General features: G+C 36.8%; 1 protein-coding gene across 7 annotated transcripts in view; it reads right to left on the bottom strand.

Moving 5' to 3' along the window:
* The window catches only part of LOC131063288 (folate-binding protein 1), a 97,223-nt gene extending 79,993 nt beyond the window's left edge, over positions 1-17,230 (bottom strand). For 6 of the 7 annotated variants that reach the window (XR_009111041.2, XR_009111043.2, XR_009111040.2 and 3 more), the window contains exon 1: positions 16,804-17,229. Coding sequence is in view for 1 of the 7 variants with exons in the window: in XM_057997072.2 (XP_057853055.1) it covers positions 16,804-16,945 (142 nt within the window). In the remaining 6 variants the exon portion in view is untranslated. Of the gene's footprint in view, positions 1-16,803 lie in introns of all 7 variants that reach the window. The other variant, XR_009111038.2, reaches the window with a different exon arrangement.
* Between the last annotated feature and the right edge of the window lie 1,132 nt (positions 17,231-18,362).

Below are 18,362 nucleotides of genomic sequence, written 5' to 3'. Positions count from 1 at the left end.
ATTTTAAATAAATAATAATAATAGTTGAAATTATTATTTATTTTGTTTAGGGGGCGACATTGGAAGATGTTATTAAATAAATTATTAATAATTTCAATAAAATCACCTGAGCTGACCTATCCCTTTGTGTCGGTTTACCTTGGGTCGGTTTTCTTTGTGGCCGACTTAGCTTAAGGAGGGTATATATAGGAGTATGTTTGATTGTTCAAGGCATGAAGAGTTTATTTAGGAAATGCATTAAACGAATGCAACGTCCCTTCCCAAACGCAAACCTGGAAGGAGTCCATTGGCGGGACGAAATCCCTATCATTAACTTTGCTCAAGATATTATTCTGTTATCTTAACTATTGCCCATAAGGCTCATAAGCGCATTGATAATCTACATATACATATTGTTTCTGCTCCATTCACCTCTCCATAATAGTATATTATCGAAGGAAGAAAAGATATACTGCAAGGAGTCAGAATTGTGGACACAAAGATAAGCATCAAGTTGTCAGACTTGACAGAAGGTACGTTGCTGCAGATGGAGGGCATCTTTCAAGAGTTTAGCACCTATATCACTGTCCACAGGCTTCACATAATACTAGGGTTACACCTGCATATCAGAGTCATTTTGCTCAAAAAGGCCAGCAATCGCTCAAGTATGCTTAATGCAGTTAATATGATCTAAGTATAACATTAAATACATCCGACTGATAAACTGCTAGTGTATCAGATTGTTATCCAATAACAAATTGTTTGTAACCAATAATACTGACGTATATTAATTTCCTATGCTAATGTTATTTTTGTTGTTAACTCCAATATTATCTACGGATATTTTATTCTGAACTTCAAGTCATTTCTGATTTGATATTAATCTGAGAATAAGATTATTGTAAGTCCTGATGTTGGTAGTGTTCTATAAGTTTTTGCATTACTTCCTATGCTGCTATATCTTAGTGGTATCAAAGCCACCTTTCTGCCAACCTATGAGGGTTTGTTGATGCAAATCCATGAAAATAAGAAGCTACAGATCCGATGACATAATTTCTGTTATTCAAAGCCAAATTGCTCGGAAACAAGACATAGAATCACTAAAGTAAAAACGGCAATCAGATGAATCTGCTAGGGAAGTGGCCAGATGTCATGCCAAATATATGAACTTAAGGTCAGCTGTACATCAAGATTTGTCCTTCGCTGACTACTTTGAGATTCAAACGAATGTGCAAAGAAGAAGTAGATGTAAGGAGCAGCCTTGCAAGGAGAATTTTGGATGGGCACAATGGGATCCAAAGAGGTACACACTTGAAGCCATCAAAATCTTTTTAGAGTATTTAGGGCTGTCTAATCAGATTAAGTTTGTATTTGTTTTTTATGATTATTTGAGATATTTGAATTGGACAAATCCAAGAGAAAGGGAACTTTATGACAACATAAGACAAATAAGAAAAGAAGAAGAATATTCTACAGCAGCACAAGTGGAACCTGAAATGTTGAAGAGTACAGAAGCACAAGAGGAGGTCATGAAAGAAGTGATGATAGTGGAGCAGAAAAAAGGGTCAGAAACTCACAATGTCAAATTGGAGTACTCCATAATGGTAGAAGATAGCAACAAGCAGGCAACATCAACCCAGATTTTAGGTATGGATAAAATTGCATTTGGTAGTGAAGATTAACATTATATGAGAATGATTGGTCCATGCAATATAATACAAAATGATGTTGTGATGATGGGTTTGTTTGAGATTGAGGGCCATGAAGAAGAAATGCAAGCTTATCTAAAAAGCCCCAGGATTATGCACTACATGGAGGAGGACCAAGAGACATTTGCATTCCTAAGTTCCAAGTCTGATAAGATCAATGATGAAGTTTGAAAGAGAGATGTTTATCCCAAGGTCGCACAACCGAGTGGTGGAGCAATGGTGCTAAGGTTGATATGGGATCCTAGCATTCAATTTGGGTATGCAGATGTGAATTGCTTGAGAACAAGCAATCTCTAGGACAGGACTGTGATGTCCCCAATTTTAACGGACGTTGGCCATCAGTATTTTAAATAAATAAAAAATAAAAGATAATAATAAATGAAATTATTATTTATTTTGCTTTCAAGGCGAGATTGGAGAATATTATTAAATAAATTATTATTAATTTCAATAAAATAGCCTAGGCCAACCTATTCCTTTGTGTTGGTTTACCTTGGGTCGGTTTTGCTTTGTGGCCGACTTAGCTTAAGGAGGGTACATATAGGAGTATGTTTGATTGTTCAAGGCATGAAGAGTTTACACAGGAAATGCATTAAACCAATGCAACGTCCATTCCCAAACGCAAACCTAGGAGTCCATTGGCAAACAAAATCCCTGTCATTAGCTTTGCTCGGGATATTATTGTGTTATCTTCACTATTGCCCAGCAGACTCATAAGCGCAATGATAATCTACATATTGTTTAAGCTCCATTCATCATAGTCAACATTAAATGCCTATTGTTATATTCAATAATATTGGTTATCTGCCAATGTATTAATTGTTTGTATTAAGTGGGTTGTCACTCTCGAGTAGTTATAAGCGTCAGTTGGTTGGCAGTTGTGTTCCTCTTGGCAACCGCCGAGTTCTTTAAATATGTTGTGTACCGCCAAGGAAGTTAGTATGAGAGAGTCGGATCAATTGTAATCCTTGGCCGACCATCTCTAGTCTTCTTCTCTGTTATCATTTCATGTGCGAAAAAAGATATATTTTACTCTTTTGTCTAGTGTGCATTGTCATTCGTATTATTACTTCCTTATTTAATTACCAGATATAGTGGTAAACATTTGGAGCCATTGCCTTAAAAGAAATCAAGTCAACCTTGAGTGATTCGTGCCCTTAAACCCCAATAAAGGTGAGAAGAGGCCACAAGGTGGTCAAGACCAAGCAATCCAGCGATCTTTAAGGATTGTAGAACAAAGAGAATGAAGAAGAAGATTACAAGAAACATTCAAGGAAAATCCAGGAAAATCCAGTCGAACAATTAGACCATTTGTTCGTACACTCAACGTTGGATGAGGAGTACGAAAAGGGAAATCTTGAACTCGCCGACATAATTCATCGTCTATCCATCTCAGGGGAACCAAGAATTGGAGGATCCAAACCATTGACCCCCACACGAAGAGAGCACAGGAACGAGTCAAAGCCTGGAAGTACCTAGAATGTTGGGGACGTTGGAGGTGGACGTGTAGAGGACACACGTACGATCGAGGGTGCCAGGAAACTAGGTTCGACGCACAAGGGAGTAAGCAGGCGAGAGAGATGGTGACTCCTTCGACAAGTCCGAATGTGGATTGACATAAATTGTTGAAGTTCACAGGGAATGGGTCAAAGGATCCTTCACGGCACTGTAAGACGTGCAAAAACATTTGGTTGGCAAGTGGTTAGTTAAATAAAGACACTGGTTGAGAGTGTTTCCTACAACTTTATGGGGAATAGCCATCGATTGGTTTTCAAAACTAAAAGAGAAACACACAGAATCGTGGGATAGCCTAAAGAAAGCATTCCATAAGGAATTTAAACTCTTGAGGGACAACAATGAAAATCTACAATACCAAACAAGGGAGGCACGAGAATGAGTTGAAAACCCGACAAGACTGAGCATCCAGTCCGGAACTTCAAAATAGATTATTAATAAACAACATTAACTTACTTAGCAATAACACATTAATTATCAGCACATAAGCATCAACCATCAACCATCAACCATCAACGCATGAACACCAAATTTACATGGAAAACCCAATCAAGGAAAAACCACGGTGAGAATCCAACTCACAATATGAATAAAAATGTTTACAATGTTTTAGGCTTGCTGCCAAGGAGCACCAACACCTAAAGGACTTGCATAGCTAAGACACAGAACCTTAGGCAAAATACAAAGAGGACTTGCTCAGCTGAAGATCACTTTTACAAGACGATACAAACTACTACCAAAGGACTCACTGACTCTCAGTAACAAATGAAATAGCTAAATTGAAATTGAGAAGGATTCTCCTGAACATAAACTTGTCCTTAAACAATAGGATCAAGAGACCAACATCATGGCAAACATATCAGATAATCTTCACTGTCACAACACACTATCTTGCAAAATATATCACCTTCAAAGCTCTTCTCAAACTGATTTTTGCACAACCACAAACTCAAATCTACTTGCAAATCATTCGCATACACTTCTCACACAATTCACTTCTCATCACACCACAATTCATCCATCCACACATCTTAAATATGAGATACAACATTGAAATCCTAATTAAGGGTCAGCCAAAACAGAATGAGCAATATTACACAAAATAAGCCACCTGGACCTAAAATACTCAAATCAGTCCACTCTAGGAGAAAGAGGGAACCAAAACAAATTACAATACATCCTTCCATGATTGATCCAATAATCCGCACACGCTAACACATACTCCAAAGTCGTTACCAAACATAATGTGTAGAAATAACAATCCGTCAGCCACATAACCTCTTCCAACACAAAATACTCAATGCGGATCTCCCCACACCATGGTGAGACCCAAAACAACATATCAACACATCTTCCAACACATATCCGAACCAAAAAATATGATCCACTAAACCACAACACAATTAGAAACATATCCGAAGGGCACCAAAAGCTTTCCAGACCATCTTGAATACAAGATGACACAACCAACACCTAAAACATTAACTGCAACACAAAACATATTTCCACAACAACCAAGAGCATATCCAGACCAACATCCATCCGGATAACCAGGTTTGACATCAATGACAACCATACAAGCTCATGCTTCCAACAATCTCCAATAGAACATACGAGCATAAAATCAAAGGCTCAAAGAGTTGTTGGGTAAGATGGAGAACCAGCCAACCGACGAGTTGAAGAAGCGGTGGTTCATCAAGGGACTGATACCCTCGTTATGCAAGAAGATAAGAGTAGTGCCTCTGATCTCGTATGTCGATGCTTACAATCGGGCGACGAACATCAAAAGTGAAGACAAAACATCCTCCCGAGGGAAGAGGAAGACTAACGACAATGAGTGAAAAATTGATTGAACAAAATAATCGGATAATCTATTCAACGATAGACAACCATATATATAGAGATTACAAGACAACGTTCTAAATTAAGAACTACTCATTTAAGTGAAAACTAAAAAACTAAAAAAGCTTAAAATATTAAATAAAGCTTAAAAAGCTAAATAATATAAAGCTAACTATGTGTCTTTAATAAAGAAGCAATAGTTTCACTTAACGCACTAAAAAAGCTAAATAAGTCGACTAAAAAGATATATAGCTAGAAAAGTTGACAACTAAGATGACCACTAAGAATAGAAGATGACCATTACATAATAGATATTAATATTATTTTAACACCCTCCCTAATGGTCATCATACTCAATACCCTACAGAAGACACTGCAGGTGTTATGATCACAAATGCAAAGAACACTCTGCTGCTACGGAGACCCTCCCAAGATTTGCAGAATGTAAATGACCAAGAGTACCAAAAGCCATCCAAGCTAATGTTATCCTCACACATGAATTGGAGAGTTCGCACACACAAATTACTAAAGCCTGAAACCATTATTTTGAGAAAAAATCAGCAAACCCTTTTGCAAAAGAGTACTGAGCACTGTTTGCTCCAGCAACTCCAAAATAGACTGCAAGATACCTCGGTTGCAAATGTTCGCCCTAGCAGTGCGACCCAAAATTGACTGCAACAAAGCACGATTTTTGAGGAAAAAAAATGATCAAAACCAGAGAACTTCGCAAATCACAAAATCCCACGTGAACTTTGCATATTACAGATGATTTTTGAGGAAAAAATCGAAAAAACGAACAAACAATTTTTGAAGAAAAAATCATGAAAACCTAGAAATCCCACACAATCCTTGCGGATTACAGATGATGGTCATTTTTAAGGAAAAGATTATAAACCCTGCAAACAATTTTTTGAAAAATAAATTGAATGAATGATTCAATTATCAGATAATATATTCAATAATATACAAACGTATATAAAGAGATTACAAGGACGACGTTCTAAATTAAGAACAAGTCGTTTAAAGTGAACTACTAAAAAGCTACACGCTAAATAAAGCTTAAAAGCTAATTAACTAAAAAGAAAAAGCTAAATGCTAAATAAAGCTTTTAAAAGCTAAATGACCATTAAACAAGGAACTAAATATAGGTGACTAAAATATAATTAAATATTCTAATACCCTCCATTAATGGTCATTCTATCTACTAACTACCCTACAGAAGACACTGCAGGTCTTTTGATCACAAATGAAAAGAACACTCTGCTGCGGTGGAGACCCTCCCTGGATCTAAAAAGTGTTAATGACCAAGAATACCAGAATCCATCCAACCTGACGTTGGGTAACCAAATTGAAACCCGAAACCATAAATTTGAGGAAAAATCGACAAACCCTCAAAAATTGAAGATACAAATCATCATTTTTGTGGAAAAAAATGGTAAAATCCCTTGAAATGATTTTTGTGAAAAAAAATCGAACAAAACCCTGAAACTTCGCATGGCAAGACCCAAAACACCACGTGGTAAGACACCAAACATCATGCAATAAAACATCAAACATCATGCGGAAAAACACCAAACAACATCACACGGTAAAATACCAAACATCATGTGGTAAAACCCTGATTTTTGAAAAAAAAATCAAGCAAAACCCTCCCATGATTTTTTATGGCGAAAAATCAGAAAACCCAAAAATTACTTTTTTGTGGAAAAATTAATAAAACGCATGCAAGCTTTGCAGATGAAAGATAATAATTTTTAAGGAAAAAATTCTAAACCCTACGAACAATTTTTGAGGAAAAAAAAATGTGAAAACCCTGGGACCTATAGGACGAGGTTTGGCCTAAATCAATCTGATCAAGGCAACGATATTCAGATATCGTGAACATGCACTGTTTCCACGTGCTATGGCAGTTGTTGAACTTCTGTCTATGTTCCAACATGATGCTAGTCAAAGATGCCATCACGGAAACCGAGGTTGATTGAGGTCAACTGAGTGAAAGCAAGAGACAGAAGAATCTGATTTTTTTTTTTTAAATCAGAATAGAAGCAACTGCTGAAAAAACTGAAACCGTGGAGAAGAATTCTAGCAGGAATTCCAAGGCACAAATTTCGAGGTTTGGGAGAAACCTAGAAATTAAAAATTTTCTACAAACTTAAAATAGCATAAATAGTGCCCAAAAAACACCAAAATTCCCGCAACCACAAAATTAGCAGAAATTGCGGACTATTTTTAAATTCCAAGGCAAATACGCTGGCACAAAATTCGAGGCACGAAAAATGAGGCACCCAAAAAAATATGAGACCAACCCAGAAAAGCTCTCGAAAAACCCACCAAGAATCTGAAATCAAAATGCAGATCCAACGGCTCAAAATTGAGGCACGAAAAACGATGCACCCAGAAAATCTGACGACGACCCAGTTGAGGTCTTGAAAAACCCAGTAAGAATCTACAACCAGAATAAAATTTCGACTTAAACTGAAGGGTCAAAACCCTAGTTGAAAATTGCAGAAACCCTAGGAAAATTTTCAATCTGCAAAAAAACCCTCCAAGTTACAGGCCCGAAAATCTCTAGAACTCTAAAAAAAACATGAACTGCTACCCAGCACAAAGAAATTCGCCCATGAACCGGAAACCCTCGAAAAGCCTTAAAAAAAAAGCAAAATCGTTTTTTATAAAAAAAAATTAAAAACAATCTGGAAAATATTCCAGAAAGAAGGCCATGAATTTTTATTAAAAAATTCGCCAAACTTTAAAGAATCCCATTGACCCGCTCTGATACCATGAAAAAAAAAATTAAATGAATGATTCAATAATCGGATAATTTATTTAACAATATACAAACGTATATAAAGAGATTACAAGGACAACGTTCTAAATTAAGAACAAGTCGTTTAAAGTGAACTACTAAAAAGCTAAACGCTAAATAAAGCTTAAAAGCTAATTAACTAAAAAGAAAAAGCTAAATGCTAAATAAAGATTAAACGCTAATTAACTAAAAAGTTAAATGACCATTAAACAAGGAACTAAATATAGGTGACTAAAATATAATTAAATATTCTAATATTTTTTAGGGAAAAAATCGTGAAAACCCTCACATGATTTTTTGTGGAAAAAAATCAAAAAACCGACAAACAATTTTTCAAGAAAAAACCATGAAAACCCTGGGACCTGTAGGACGAGAGGCCTTGCCCAGAAAAAAAATAATTTTTGTGGAAAAAAATTAATAAAACCCAGCAAATAATTTTTTATGGATAAAAATTATAAAACTCGGAATAATTTTTTTAAAGACAAAAAATTATAAAAACTCAAATAATATTTTTAAAGCAAAAATTAATATTAAAAACCCAGAATTAATTTTTTTGAAGACAAAAAATTTATAAAAACTCAATGATATTTTTCTGAAAAAAAAAATTACAAAAACCAAGCAAACTGCCACAAAAGGGTGTGAAAACCCTAGCCGCCAACCAGATCGCAAAAATTAGAGAGGACGCAGTGAAGGTCGCAGAAACCGCGAAACACGTCGCGGAAAATCAACACATGCCCACCGGAAAATCGCGGAGTGTAGAAAGGCGACGAAGAACACAAAAACGCGGTCACAGAAAGCAAAAAATAATCCTGCCGAAAAACCCTAACGCAGATCAGTCGAAAAAAAATGCGGTCACAGAATGGCGCGAAAAAAATCGCGCAAAGAAAAGCACTACTGAAAATCATGAACAGAATTGCGGAAAAAACCGAGGCGGAAAAAACCGAGATATTTAGAAATCTGCCAAAAAAAACAACTGCGAAAAATCGCAGATAGTCGCCGGCATGAAAACCCTACCGGAAAAAAAACACGAAATCCGCAGGTACAAAAACCCCAGACGCGCCCTAGCTGAAAAACGTCGTTGTCTCAGAAAAACCCTCACCGAAAAAAATCTTGACCACGAACCCTGCTCTGCAAAAAAAACTCTTCAAACAGAGGCGAAAAACCCTAAACACCAACTATAGACGAACCGGAACCTCCAAAAAACAAAATCATTTTTTTATTAAAAAAACAATTAAAAAAAATCTAGAAAAAAAATTCAGAAAGGAGCGCACGAATTTTTTGAAACTCTTTAAAATCCCATTGACACGCTCTAATACCATGAAATATTGATTGAACAAAATAATCGAATAATTTATTCAACAATATACAACCGTATTTATAGATATTATAAGACATCGTTCTAAATTAAGAACTAGTCGTTTTAAGTGTAAAACTAAAAAGCTAAAAAAGCTTAAAATATTAAATAAAGCTAAATAATATAAAGCTAACTGTGTGTCTTTAATAAAGAAGCAATAGTTTCACTTAACGCACTAAAAAAGCTAAATAAGTCGACTAAAAAGCTAAATAGCTAGATAAGTCGACAACTAAGATGACCACTAAGAATAGAAGATGACCATTATAGAATAGATAATGTTATTTTAACAATGAGAGCACTGAAGGTAGTAGCGACGAAAAATCCAAAATGGTTCAGGCCCTACTACGAGATGATGAGAATGATGAAAGAATTGAAGGTAGAGAAAGGAACCAATAAAGAAAGTAATGAACTATGGTGTACTGAATGCAAACATGAGGGGCACACGAAAGGTAATTGTCCTAGAATATGTTTTGTGAGATTTGCCAAGTGTTGGGTCATTCAATCAAGGAGTGCCCGTAAAATTTGAAGACAAGTACACAAGTACTCTTCACACAGAGAGAGTCCACTCAATCGAGACCACAAAATACATCGCCAAGCGGTTATCAAAACCAACAAGGGTGAAATCAAATACAGTTCAACTCCGGAGGATGTCCTATCATACAATGCCGACAATGTAGTGAGTGGGGACACTTTGCGAGAGACTATCAGAATAAGAAAGACAACATACAATTATTGTGCAAATGGTGTGGACTGAGGAATCATGAAGACACCATCTGCTCAGAGCAAAATGGTATTAATATGCTGGATGTGGCGGAACAAGATGAGGTAGTTTTGGCAATCACAAGAGCGCAGAAGAAGAAGGCAATGTACTTAGACGCTTCTACGGAGAAGGGACAACTCTAAGAAGCCAAAGCAAAAGTAGAACAAGTGTTGGCGAAGGAACAAATAACTTCCACTGGATCTAAAAGTACATCACTGTAGGAGTCAAAGAAGAACATAGTTCAGTAGGTGCTATAGGCAACCATACCCATCAGGTGACAGACCTTCTTCCAACTATGCCACAATTGAGAGTGGCAATTACCAACACGATCAATGACGACATAGTTAGCCAAAAACAATATAAACCACAAGAGGAACTGATAGAGAAACCACCATGTGAAGGTAATGAGGCCAGTAATCCAATGTTGCTGACGGTTAGCATCGGGAGGAAGTCGATGATCGTTGAGATGGAAATAATGGGGAAGAAGTTGACAAACACCATCATCGATGGAGGTTCGAGAGTAAACGTACTACTAGAAGATACTTGGAAATGCCTTGGAAGACCAACGCTCTGGCTGCCGACCTTCCACTTGGTAGGTGCCGACCAGCACAGCATTAAGCCGTTGAGAACATTGATGGCACAAAAAGTAATGATTGGACACAACATTTTTTCTTGGACTTCGTAGTCATCCTATTGCAAAAGAAGGCGTATGATGCACTCCTCCAGAGGGGATGGTTGATTACTGCCAAGGCGAATCATAATTGGAAGCGAAACACACTCTCAATCAAGAGTGACGGAAGGAAGTACATCATCGACCTAAGGAACCAAACAGTGAGTGAAGAACTGGCATCCTCCGACTCAAAGTTTGAGGGTGGAGATTTTGGGATGAAAGACGAAAAACAATAGAATTGTTGTCACGAAGGATTGCGCTATGTTGCTAAGCTAGGAGCTCAGCAATCCCATGAAACACAAATAGGCTACCCACAGGCTTGAGGACCATTCCATGTTTCACAGGATTGCTAAGCTCCCAGCTTAGCAACACGGCGCAATCCTTCGTGACAACAAGAACCTAATGACAAAGAGGTGCTCAAATGGAAGATTGCTCTAAAGATGAGACGAGTTCCCTGAATGGACTATTTCATTGGCAAATGGAGGACTATGAGGTATTTTCATCAACATGTAATTTTCTTGAAGCCACAACTCTCGGTAAAGAGCAACTGAGGAAAGTACATAAAATTGTGAACGATACATCCCAGAGCACAAAGAGCAAAATATCTAATGTGGAGCATATAAATAATTGTCAAGGGAAATCAACTTCACCGAAAATTTAGAGGAAAAGGAAGAAATTAGGAGGGATGGAAAATGGAAAGCAAAAAATAATGGAGTCGGAGAAAATTATTAAATTGAAGGGGGAGTTGGAGAGCAAGAAAAATAATGCACACTATGTACAACAAGTTCTTCCTCATATTGTAGTTTCATTGTCAAGGGAGCATCTTGTTCTGTCCATACGACCTCCAATCTCTATAGTACGACCTGGGATATCTTATCTCATACGAACTCCACACTTGTTTTCATTGCATATTGTAAGGCATCTTGTACTGTTCACTCGGCATACATAGTACTTTTCAAATCATATGACAATTGCGGTCGTACGACACCCTAGGCACGAAAGTGTCAATTCATGTTTTGCACCATACAGCAGCATTGTATTGCTCACGTGCGGTCTCCACCTTATGCCATACGACATGTTAAGTTGCTTGTAGTACAACAGTCCTCCATGCTTCCCATACAGCACCATGTTGCCCCTTTCGTACAGTCGTCTGCTCCTCACCACGTATGGCCTATAGTCCTGCCCGTACGGCACCTCACAACCGTATGTCAATACATTAAGCTTCCAATCGTACAACACATTGTTGTACCCGTACAGCTTTCCTGGTATCCTGTACAACAGCCAATTCTCTTTGGGCAACATTTCTTTCACTTCATACAACTTTGGTGTTACCCTGTACAGCCACAATGTGCTTCAATTTGTATTGTACGACAGCTTCCCACTATACAAAGATCTCATGCCTTGTTCATACAGTTATCTTTGGTTGTTCCTATGAGATCTTATGATTCTTTTGTACAGCACCTTCTTGGTCATTTTGTACAACTTAAAAACCTCGTATGACATCATTGCTACATCGTGTGGATGTCATTCATCTCCGTACAAATCCTCTTGCATCACATACGACACAATCAGCTACAGCAAAACCTTCCCATATGGCAACGAGAATACTCTTCCATACGGCTTAGCAAATCTCATCTATGGCCCAACAATTCTCACATACAGCCTCATTGTGGCATCATATGGTTTGACTGCAAAACGACATTCTCAGCCTTGACACATTCTTGGTGAATTCTTCATGACACATCCGACTTTATTATGTTACATATGTTGGTTAAACACTACAAACTTTCTCTTATCTAGCTTCATCAGCATTGGTTGTGGCATCTTAAAAAATGGAAAAAATGATGTGCGCCATTAAGTTTTGTGTGGTTCTGATGATCTTCATTTGGTGTTGGTAGTGGGGGCTCTGCCACTCAACCTGTGATGAACGCTTGCTGGTTCAATTCTTCAACCTGCTGTAATTTTGTAATTCTTTTTGTATTTTTTATTACTAAAGATGGTCTTTCAAAAATAGACAGAAGTTGTAGAAGTTGCAGAAGGGGTTTCTTAATTTTCAACACATTGAAAATAATACATGAAATAATCAGCTGAAACAATAAATTGGAGATTTTAGAAGCATACCCGTAGGTCCTTAGCCAATTTATTGAAATGAAAAGATTAAATCAGCAACTTACAAAGTTCTGATTTTTATTTAGGAAACAATTCAGATCTGCTCTTATTTTAATAATAAGACGCCCAAACAATAGAAGATGGCGCCAATTTAATGAGAAAGCTGTGTGTTTGGGAAAGAAAGCCTCCAAACCACAGAAAATTAACAGCAATAACAGTAAATAAGAAAACATACAACAGATCTGCCCTATAAGAAGCCAAATCTGCCTGCAATCATCACCAATTTGACTTTTGAATGAAGCCAACCACAACTGCAACAATTCAACTGATCTTTCATAGTCTCACCATTACCATGCACTGAAGAATAAACATTCTCCAATGAAGAATCCAGTCTGAAATCCTCAAGCTCCAAAACCCAGAGAGGAAGAGATATCAAATGATCAACAAATTAATGAGTTTGATTTCTCAAGGGGGCGGCTTTATGCAAAAACCCATGATTTTTTATTAGGGTTGCTTTTAGGGTTTGAAAAAAATCATTAAGTGTTAAAAAACTTTTAATATGGGCACCCAACTATGGAGAAAAATAATAAGTCACATAAATAAATTTAAGTGAAATATTTTATTAAAAAGTCAATGTGACTTTATAATAAACGTCATTAATTAAATATTGCCTGTAATTCACTGAAAAATTAATATCTCTCTCAATATGACTCCAAAAAATGAACCGTCAGAAGCTGGAGATAAAGCTCCCAAAACCCATGTGACCAGGGGCCTGTCTAAAAATAACCAACTTCCCATCTATAAATAGCAAATCCCTCAAATGGAGTCAAAAACTGCTCAAACAAAGCCTGAACTGAACACCCAACCTTGAACTGAAGAACATCATCCTCAATCCACTGTCCCCATGACCCTCTGTCCATACCCTGTTAGCCTACGAGGGTCCAGAAAATAAGCTAACTCATCAACTCTAAAACCCTGACTAGGAAGGGGACATCACACAACCCTGCCCTCTATTGCGACAAGGAGCGCATCCTGAGCATTGCCCCGGGACCATACGAGGAGCGCTGCCCCTCAACCCCACAAGGGGCACTACCCCCAAACCCTCATTTGATTTGGCAAGTGCACTACAAGTTGGGGTTGTCGAGCATAAGTCATTATCTACACTCTTGTCATTAGTTTTCCTAAATATTACTTGATCTATACTTGTCATATGGAAGACAACTTTTTTCTTTTGGGGGGATGATGTAGTTGGCATAAAACGCCTACTATTATGTTCGTTAATATTGGTTATCTGCCAATGTATTAATTGTTTGTATTAAGTGGGTTATCACTCTCGGGTAGTTATAAGCATTGGTTGGTTGACGGTTGTTTTCCCTTGGCAACCGTCGAGTTTAAATATGTTGTGTACCACCAAGGAAGATAGTATGAGAGAGTCGGATCAATTGTAATCCTTGGCCGACCATCTCTAGTCTTATCTGTAATAATTTCATGTGCGAATAAAGATATATTTTACTCCTATGTTTGGTGTGCATTGTCATCTATATTATTACTTATTTAATTACCAGATATAGCGGTAAACATTCACCTCTCCATAAGAATTTATTATCGAAGGAAGAAAGGATATACTGCAAGGATTCAAATTGTGGACACAAAGATAAGAATCTAATTGTCAGACTTGACAGAAGGTACGCTGCCGCAGTTGGAGGGCATCTTTCAAGAGTTTGGCGCCAGTCCAAGGCACCTATATCACTGTCCACAGGCTGCACCTAATACTAGGGTTCCACCTGCATACCAGAGTCCCTATCGCACCTCAAAAAGAAAACATTCGATCTGGGACTTCTGGAGATCGTTTTGCTCAGTAAGGTCAGCAATCTCTCAAGTAAGCTTAATGCAGTTAATATGATCTGAGTATAACATTAAATATATTGATTTGACTGATAAACTGCTAGTGTATCAGATTGTTATCCAATAACAAATTGTTTGTGAGCAGTAATAATGGCGTGTATTAATTTGATATGCTGATGCTATTTATGTTGTGAACTCCAATATTATCTGTGGGCATTGTATTCTGAACTTCAAGTCATCTCTGATTTGATATTAATCTGAGAATAAGATTATTGTAAGTCCTGCTGTTGATTAGTTCTATAAGTTTTTGCATTACTTCCCATTCTGATATATCTCAATTTTCATTGTAATCACTGTTAAACTCAATAAACAAGCATCTGTAGTATTGTATTATGTTAGAGTTCAGTCAGTCACAGGGTACTCTGATGTGTAATTTTGGTATATAAGAAAGAAGGTATCTTACAGGTGTGATCTACATATCAGATCATTGCAGTTGTTTGAGCAGCCAAAGTTGTCACTTTCGATCAAAGCTGCAAAACTCATATTTTCCTAACCATAATAAGTTATGAAGCCAATCTTCAAGTCACAATGCTGAAGATGACCTTGATGTAGTCTATAACATCTCAGAGAAGTCAGAAAATAGAGGAGCAAATGGAAAAATTCTGTATTCTGGAGTTGTCAAAGAAACCATCAGTTGTAGGAGGGTTGATTTTGTAACAGCCCCAATGTTTTTGCAACTGCCAATTTTCAACAGGTGGTAATTTAATTTCCAGCCCAGTAGTTTTATTTTCACTCCAGTGAATTCATTTTCACCCCAGCAATTATGTATCCCCCATCCATTGTCTGTCAAAAAATGGTGGTTCTGCTATTTTGTCTTGTGAACATGGTGTAACAGCCAAAAATGATGTCTTTTCTCTTTCTCCACAACTGTCAAGTGGAAAACAGCATTTACGAAGCATTAGAGGTATAATAGAAAGTGAGAAACAAGTTGCAAAGGCCGGCATTATGCTCATCCTTCATGTTTTGTACAGTTTTTCTGAACAGTAGACTTTAGAGCTGGGTTTTAATGGAGTTGCAAGCATTGAATGTATGTGGAGCTCAGTTGTATAAAGCCATGAGCACTTTTGTTGTCCTGGAGAGACTTTCATACATGTAATTGACTGATTTATGGTGATTGAAGAACTGGAGCAGCTCACTCGTTGGAGTTTTTACCATTCAGGGTTTCTCCAGAGTAGTCCTTGTTTTTCAGTCTTGTGTGCTTGATTTTGATACTGTTCTTAGTTTTTTCAGATCTGAATATTGCTATAATGTTCCTACGGAAAGAGTAGATATTTTGTTGTTCAAACGTTTAACTTATTATTTTGTTCTGGAGAATTTGTTTGAGCTAGTGTGTGAAATCTTTAAATGAAGAACTGCTAGAGGACTATCCTTGGCAGTTTTCAGATCCCCTACCAACCTAACACTTTGCCAAAGCCAGCATAACCAACAATTGGAGATAGCAATTAAAGAGGAAAAGTTGTTCCCGGCCGTTAAACAGTATATAGAGTTCATAATTGGTAATTAGACCTCTATATTTTGATGTTAAGTTCCCATTGTTATATGTAGAACAAGGTATTACATGCTCCAAAAGCTTGGCAATGGGGAAAGAAGCTAAAGCCCAAAAGGGAGAATTAAATTCGCAAATCTACTCCTTAGCAACAAATGCTTGAAGTTGTTTGTGTGCCAGTGGATCCCTTTACCTTGTAATTAAGACCAGTATACATAAGGATAAATGTTATTTGTGTAATGACTTTTATGGAAAGAATCTTCAGACGCCATGAAGGCACGCGGCTCAAAGTTTACCAAAAAACTAAAAATCTAATAGAAAAGTTGTTCTTTTGGATCACAGCCAAGCTAGACGCCCAATTGAACCAATGAGATGCTCCATATGAAAGTTGACGGTAAGGATATATTTTAATTCTTTACAATATTTAAACAAATTTTGTACCTCTCGACTTTGACCTCATGTGCAAGGCTCAAGAAAGAGGAGTAGAAGAATTCTTATATTGTAGTAATTTAAGACTACGAGATTTTGAACAAAGCAACGATGTTAGGCAATCTATACTAAATCCAATTACTACACATGGTGTTCATAACATAAAATACTCAAGCCCTTTCACAATTGAAAAAAAAAAACTTAAAAGGATCAACTAACTGTAGCGAAAAAAGACTTACCTTCAACTGTAACGAGACAATACAAGTTGCAGAAAATATACAGAGCGAGAAACCCTCTATTGGAACATCTCATTTTCTCCTTCTCCATGTCATCCACTGGCATGGAGTGCCTACATGCTCTGTAAATAGACTTTCCAATCATGACTTTCTTAGTTTGAACTCTAGATCGTTAAATTCATTGAGATTCACGGTCTGAGAGAGTAATGCGTAAAAAAATACAATTACAAAATGCACGTAAATATTTGTTGTGCTAATCAAACAGGTAAAACCCTAATGGAAGGATAAATGTCAGGGTAGTCAACTTAAACCAGATAAATCTATCCTTTTTTTCAGAGTTCGGTTTTATCCATGACTTTAAGAATTGAGATTGAACCTCACGCCTTGAAGAAAAGTTCAGTGCCTTCCACTTTAACCTTGCGGTTGTGCTTCTCTCTCCATTTAGGAAAGTTTAGTGTCTTTATAGAAGAGGATTTTTTTAAAAATATTTAAATTATATTGGGAAGAGCACCATTAGTCGTCATAACTAACTTCACGCACCCAAAGATCTTAAACAGTACATTGGATTTTGATTTTTTTTTAGTTGTCTTCGTATGCGACTTAACAGCTTATAGCTATTGATCTGGCTTTTAGGTAGTAATGATGCACGTTGTGGAATCAGTTATGTGCACAAAGGTCAAACAATATACATTTCAAAGTGTCGTCTGAATCCTGATACCTAGCTAAAGATGTTCCAGTAAGCATCAACTCAAAATCTCTAGTACTTGTTGACAAATGTCCCAATAGTGGTGCACAAATGTTCCAATAGTGGTGCACAAATGGGCCAATTATGATCAAAAAATTATAAAAAATGATCAGCTATTGGTGCAAAACAAATTTATTAATGATGGTTTCACTATGACGGCTATTGGGGGGTCAACGTGACAATAAGGTGACAGTTATTGGAACTATGTTATCTATTTCCCCTAGATATAGATATCATTGCTTTTGTAAACAATTTGAGTATAACATAACTGAATGAATGTTTTTAATAATGTTTACAAGGTAGCCAGCAAAGAAAAGTAAGCAAAGCTCAAAACATTGTGCCTACTAAACCTCCTTTTTCTTTTGCATTTTGGATCTTCTCTTGTATATCTTGATTAGGAAATCTGCAACTCTTTTTATCTTTTCTCTTTCAAATAGATCACGCAAGGTGTTTACATTTAATGTCTCAATATAGTTGATTTGGATATCCTTGTGGGTTGAATACTCCATGATGTAATATAATTTTTTCTCCACCACTCCTTGAGTGCAAAATCTACGTCTTCTATGATCTATCTGCCCACTCCTCTTTAGGTAGCTTCCATCTTTAAATTTTGCATCTAAATTGATGTGAGCTAGTTCTTATCCAAGCAATTAACATTTTTGCTTTCCATTGTATTTCCATTCCTATGTAGTTCTTTTGCATATAGTCATGTGTGGGATTGAAATGTTTAATATAGTATTCCTTTTTCCTCCCAAGTTGTCATTTCCACATGTTTTTTTTATTTCCCCATTGTTATTTGGGCAATCTCTTATGCTAA

Source organism: Cryptomeria japonica, chromosome 2 (assembly GCF_030272615.1).
Source record: "Cryptomeria japonica chromosome 2, Sugi_1.0, whole genome shotgun sequence".
Classification (NCBI taxonomy): domain Eukaryota; kingdom Viridiplantae; phylum Streptophyta; class Pinopsida; order Cupressales; family Cupressaceae; genus Cryptomeria; species Cryptomeria japonica.
The sequence above is the reverse complement of the archived record's forward strand: the minus strand, read 5'-3'. Positions and strand labels throughout refer to the sequence as shown.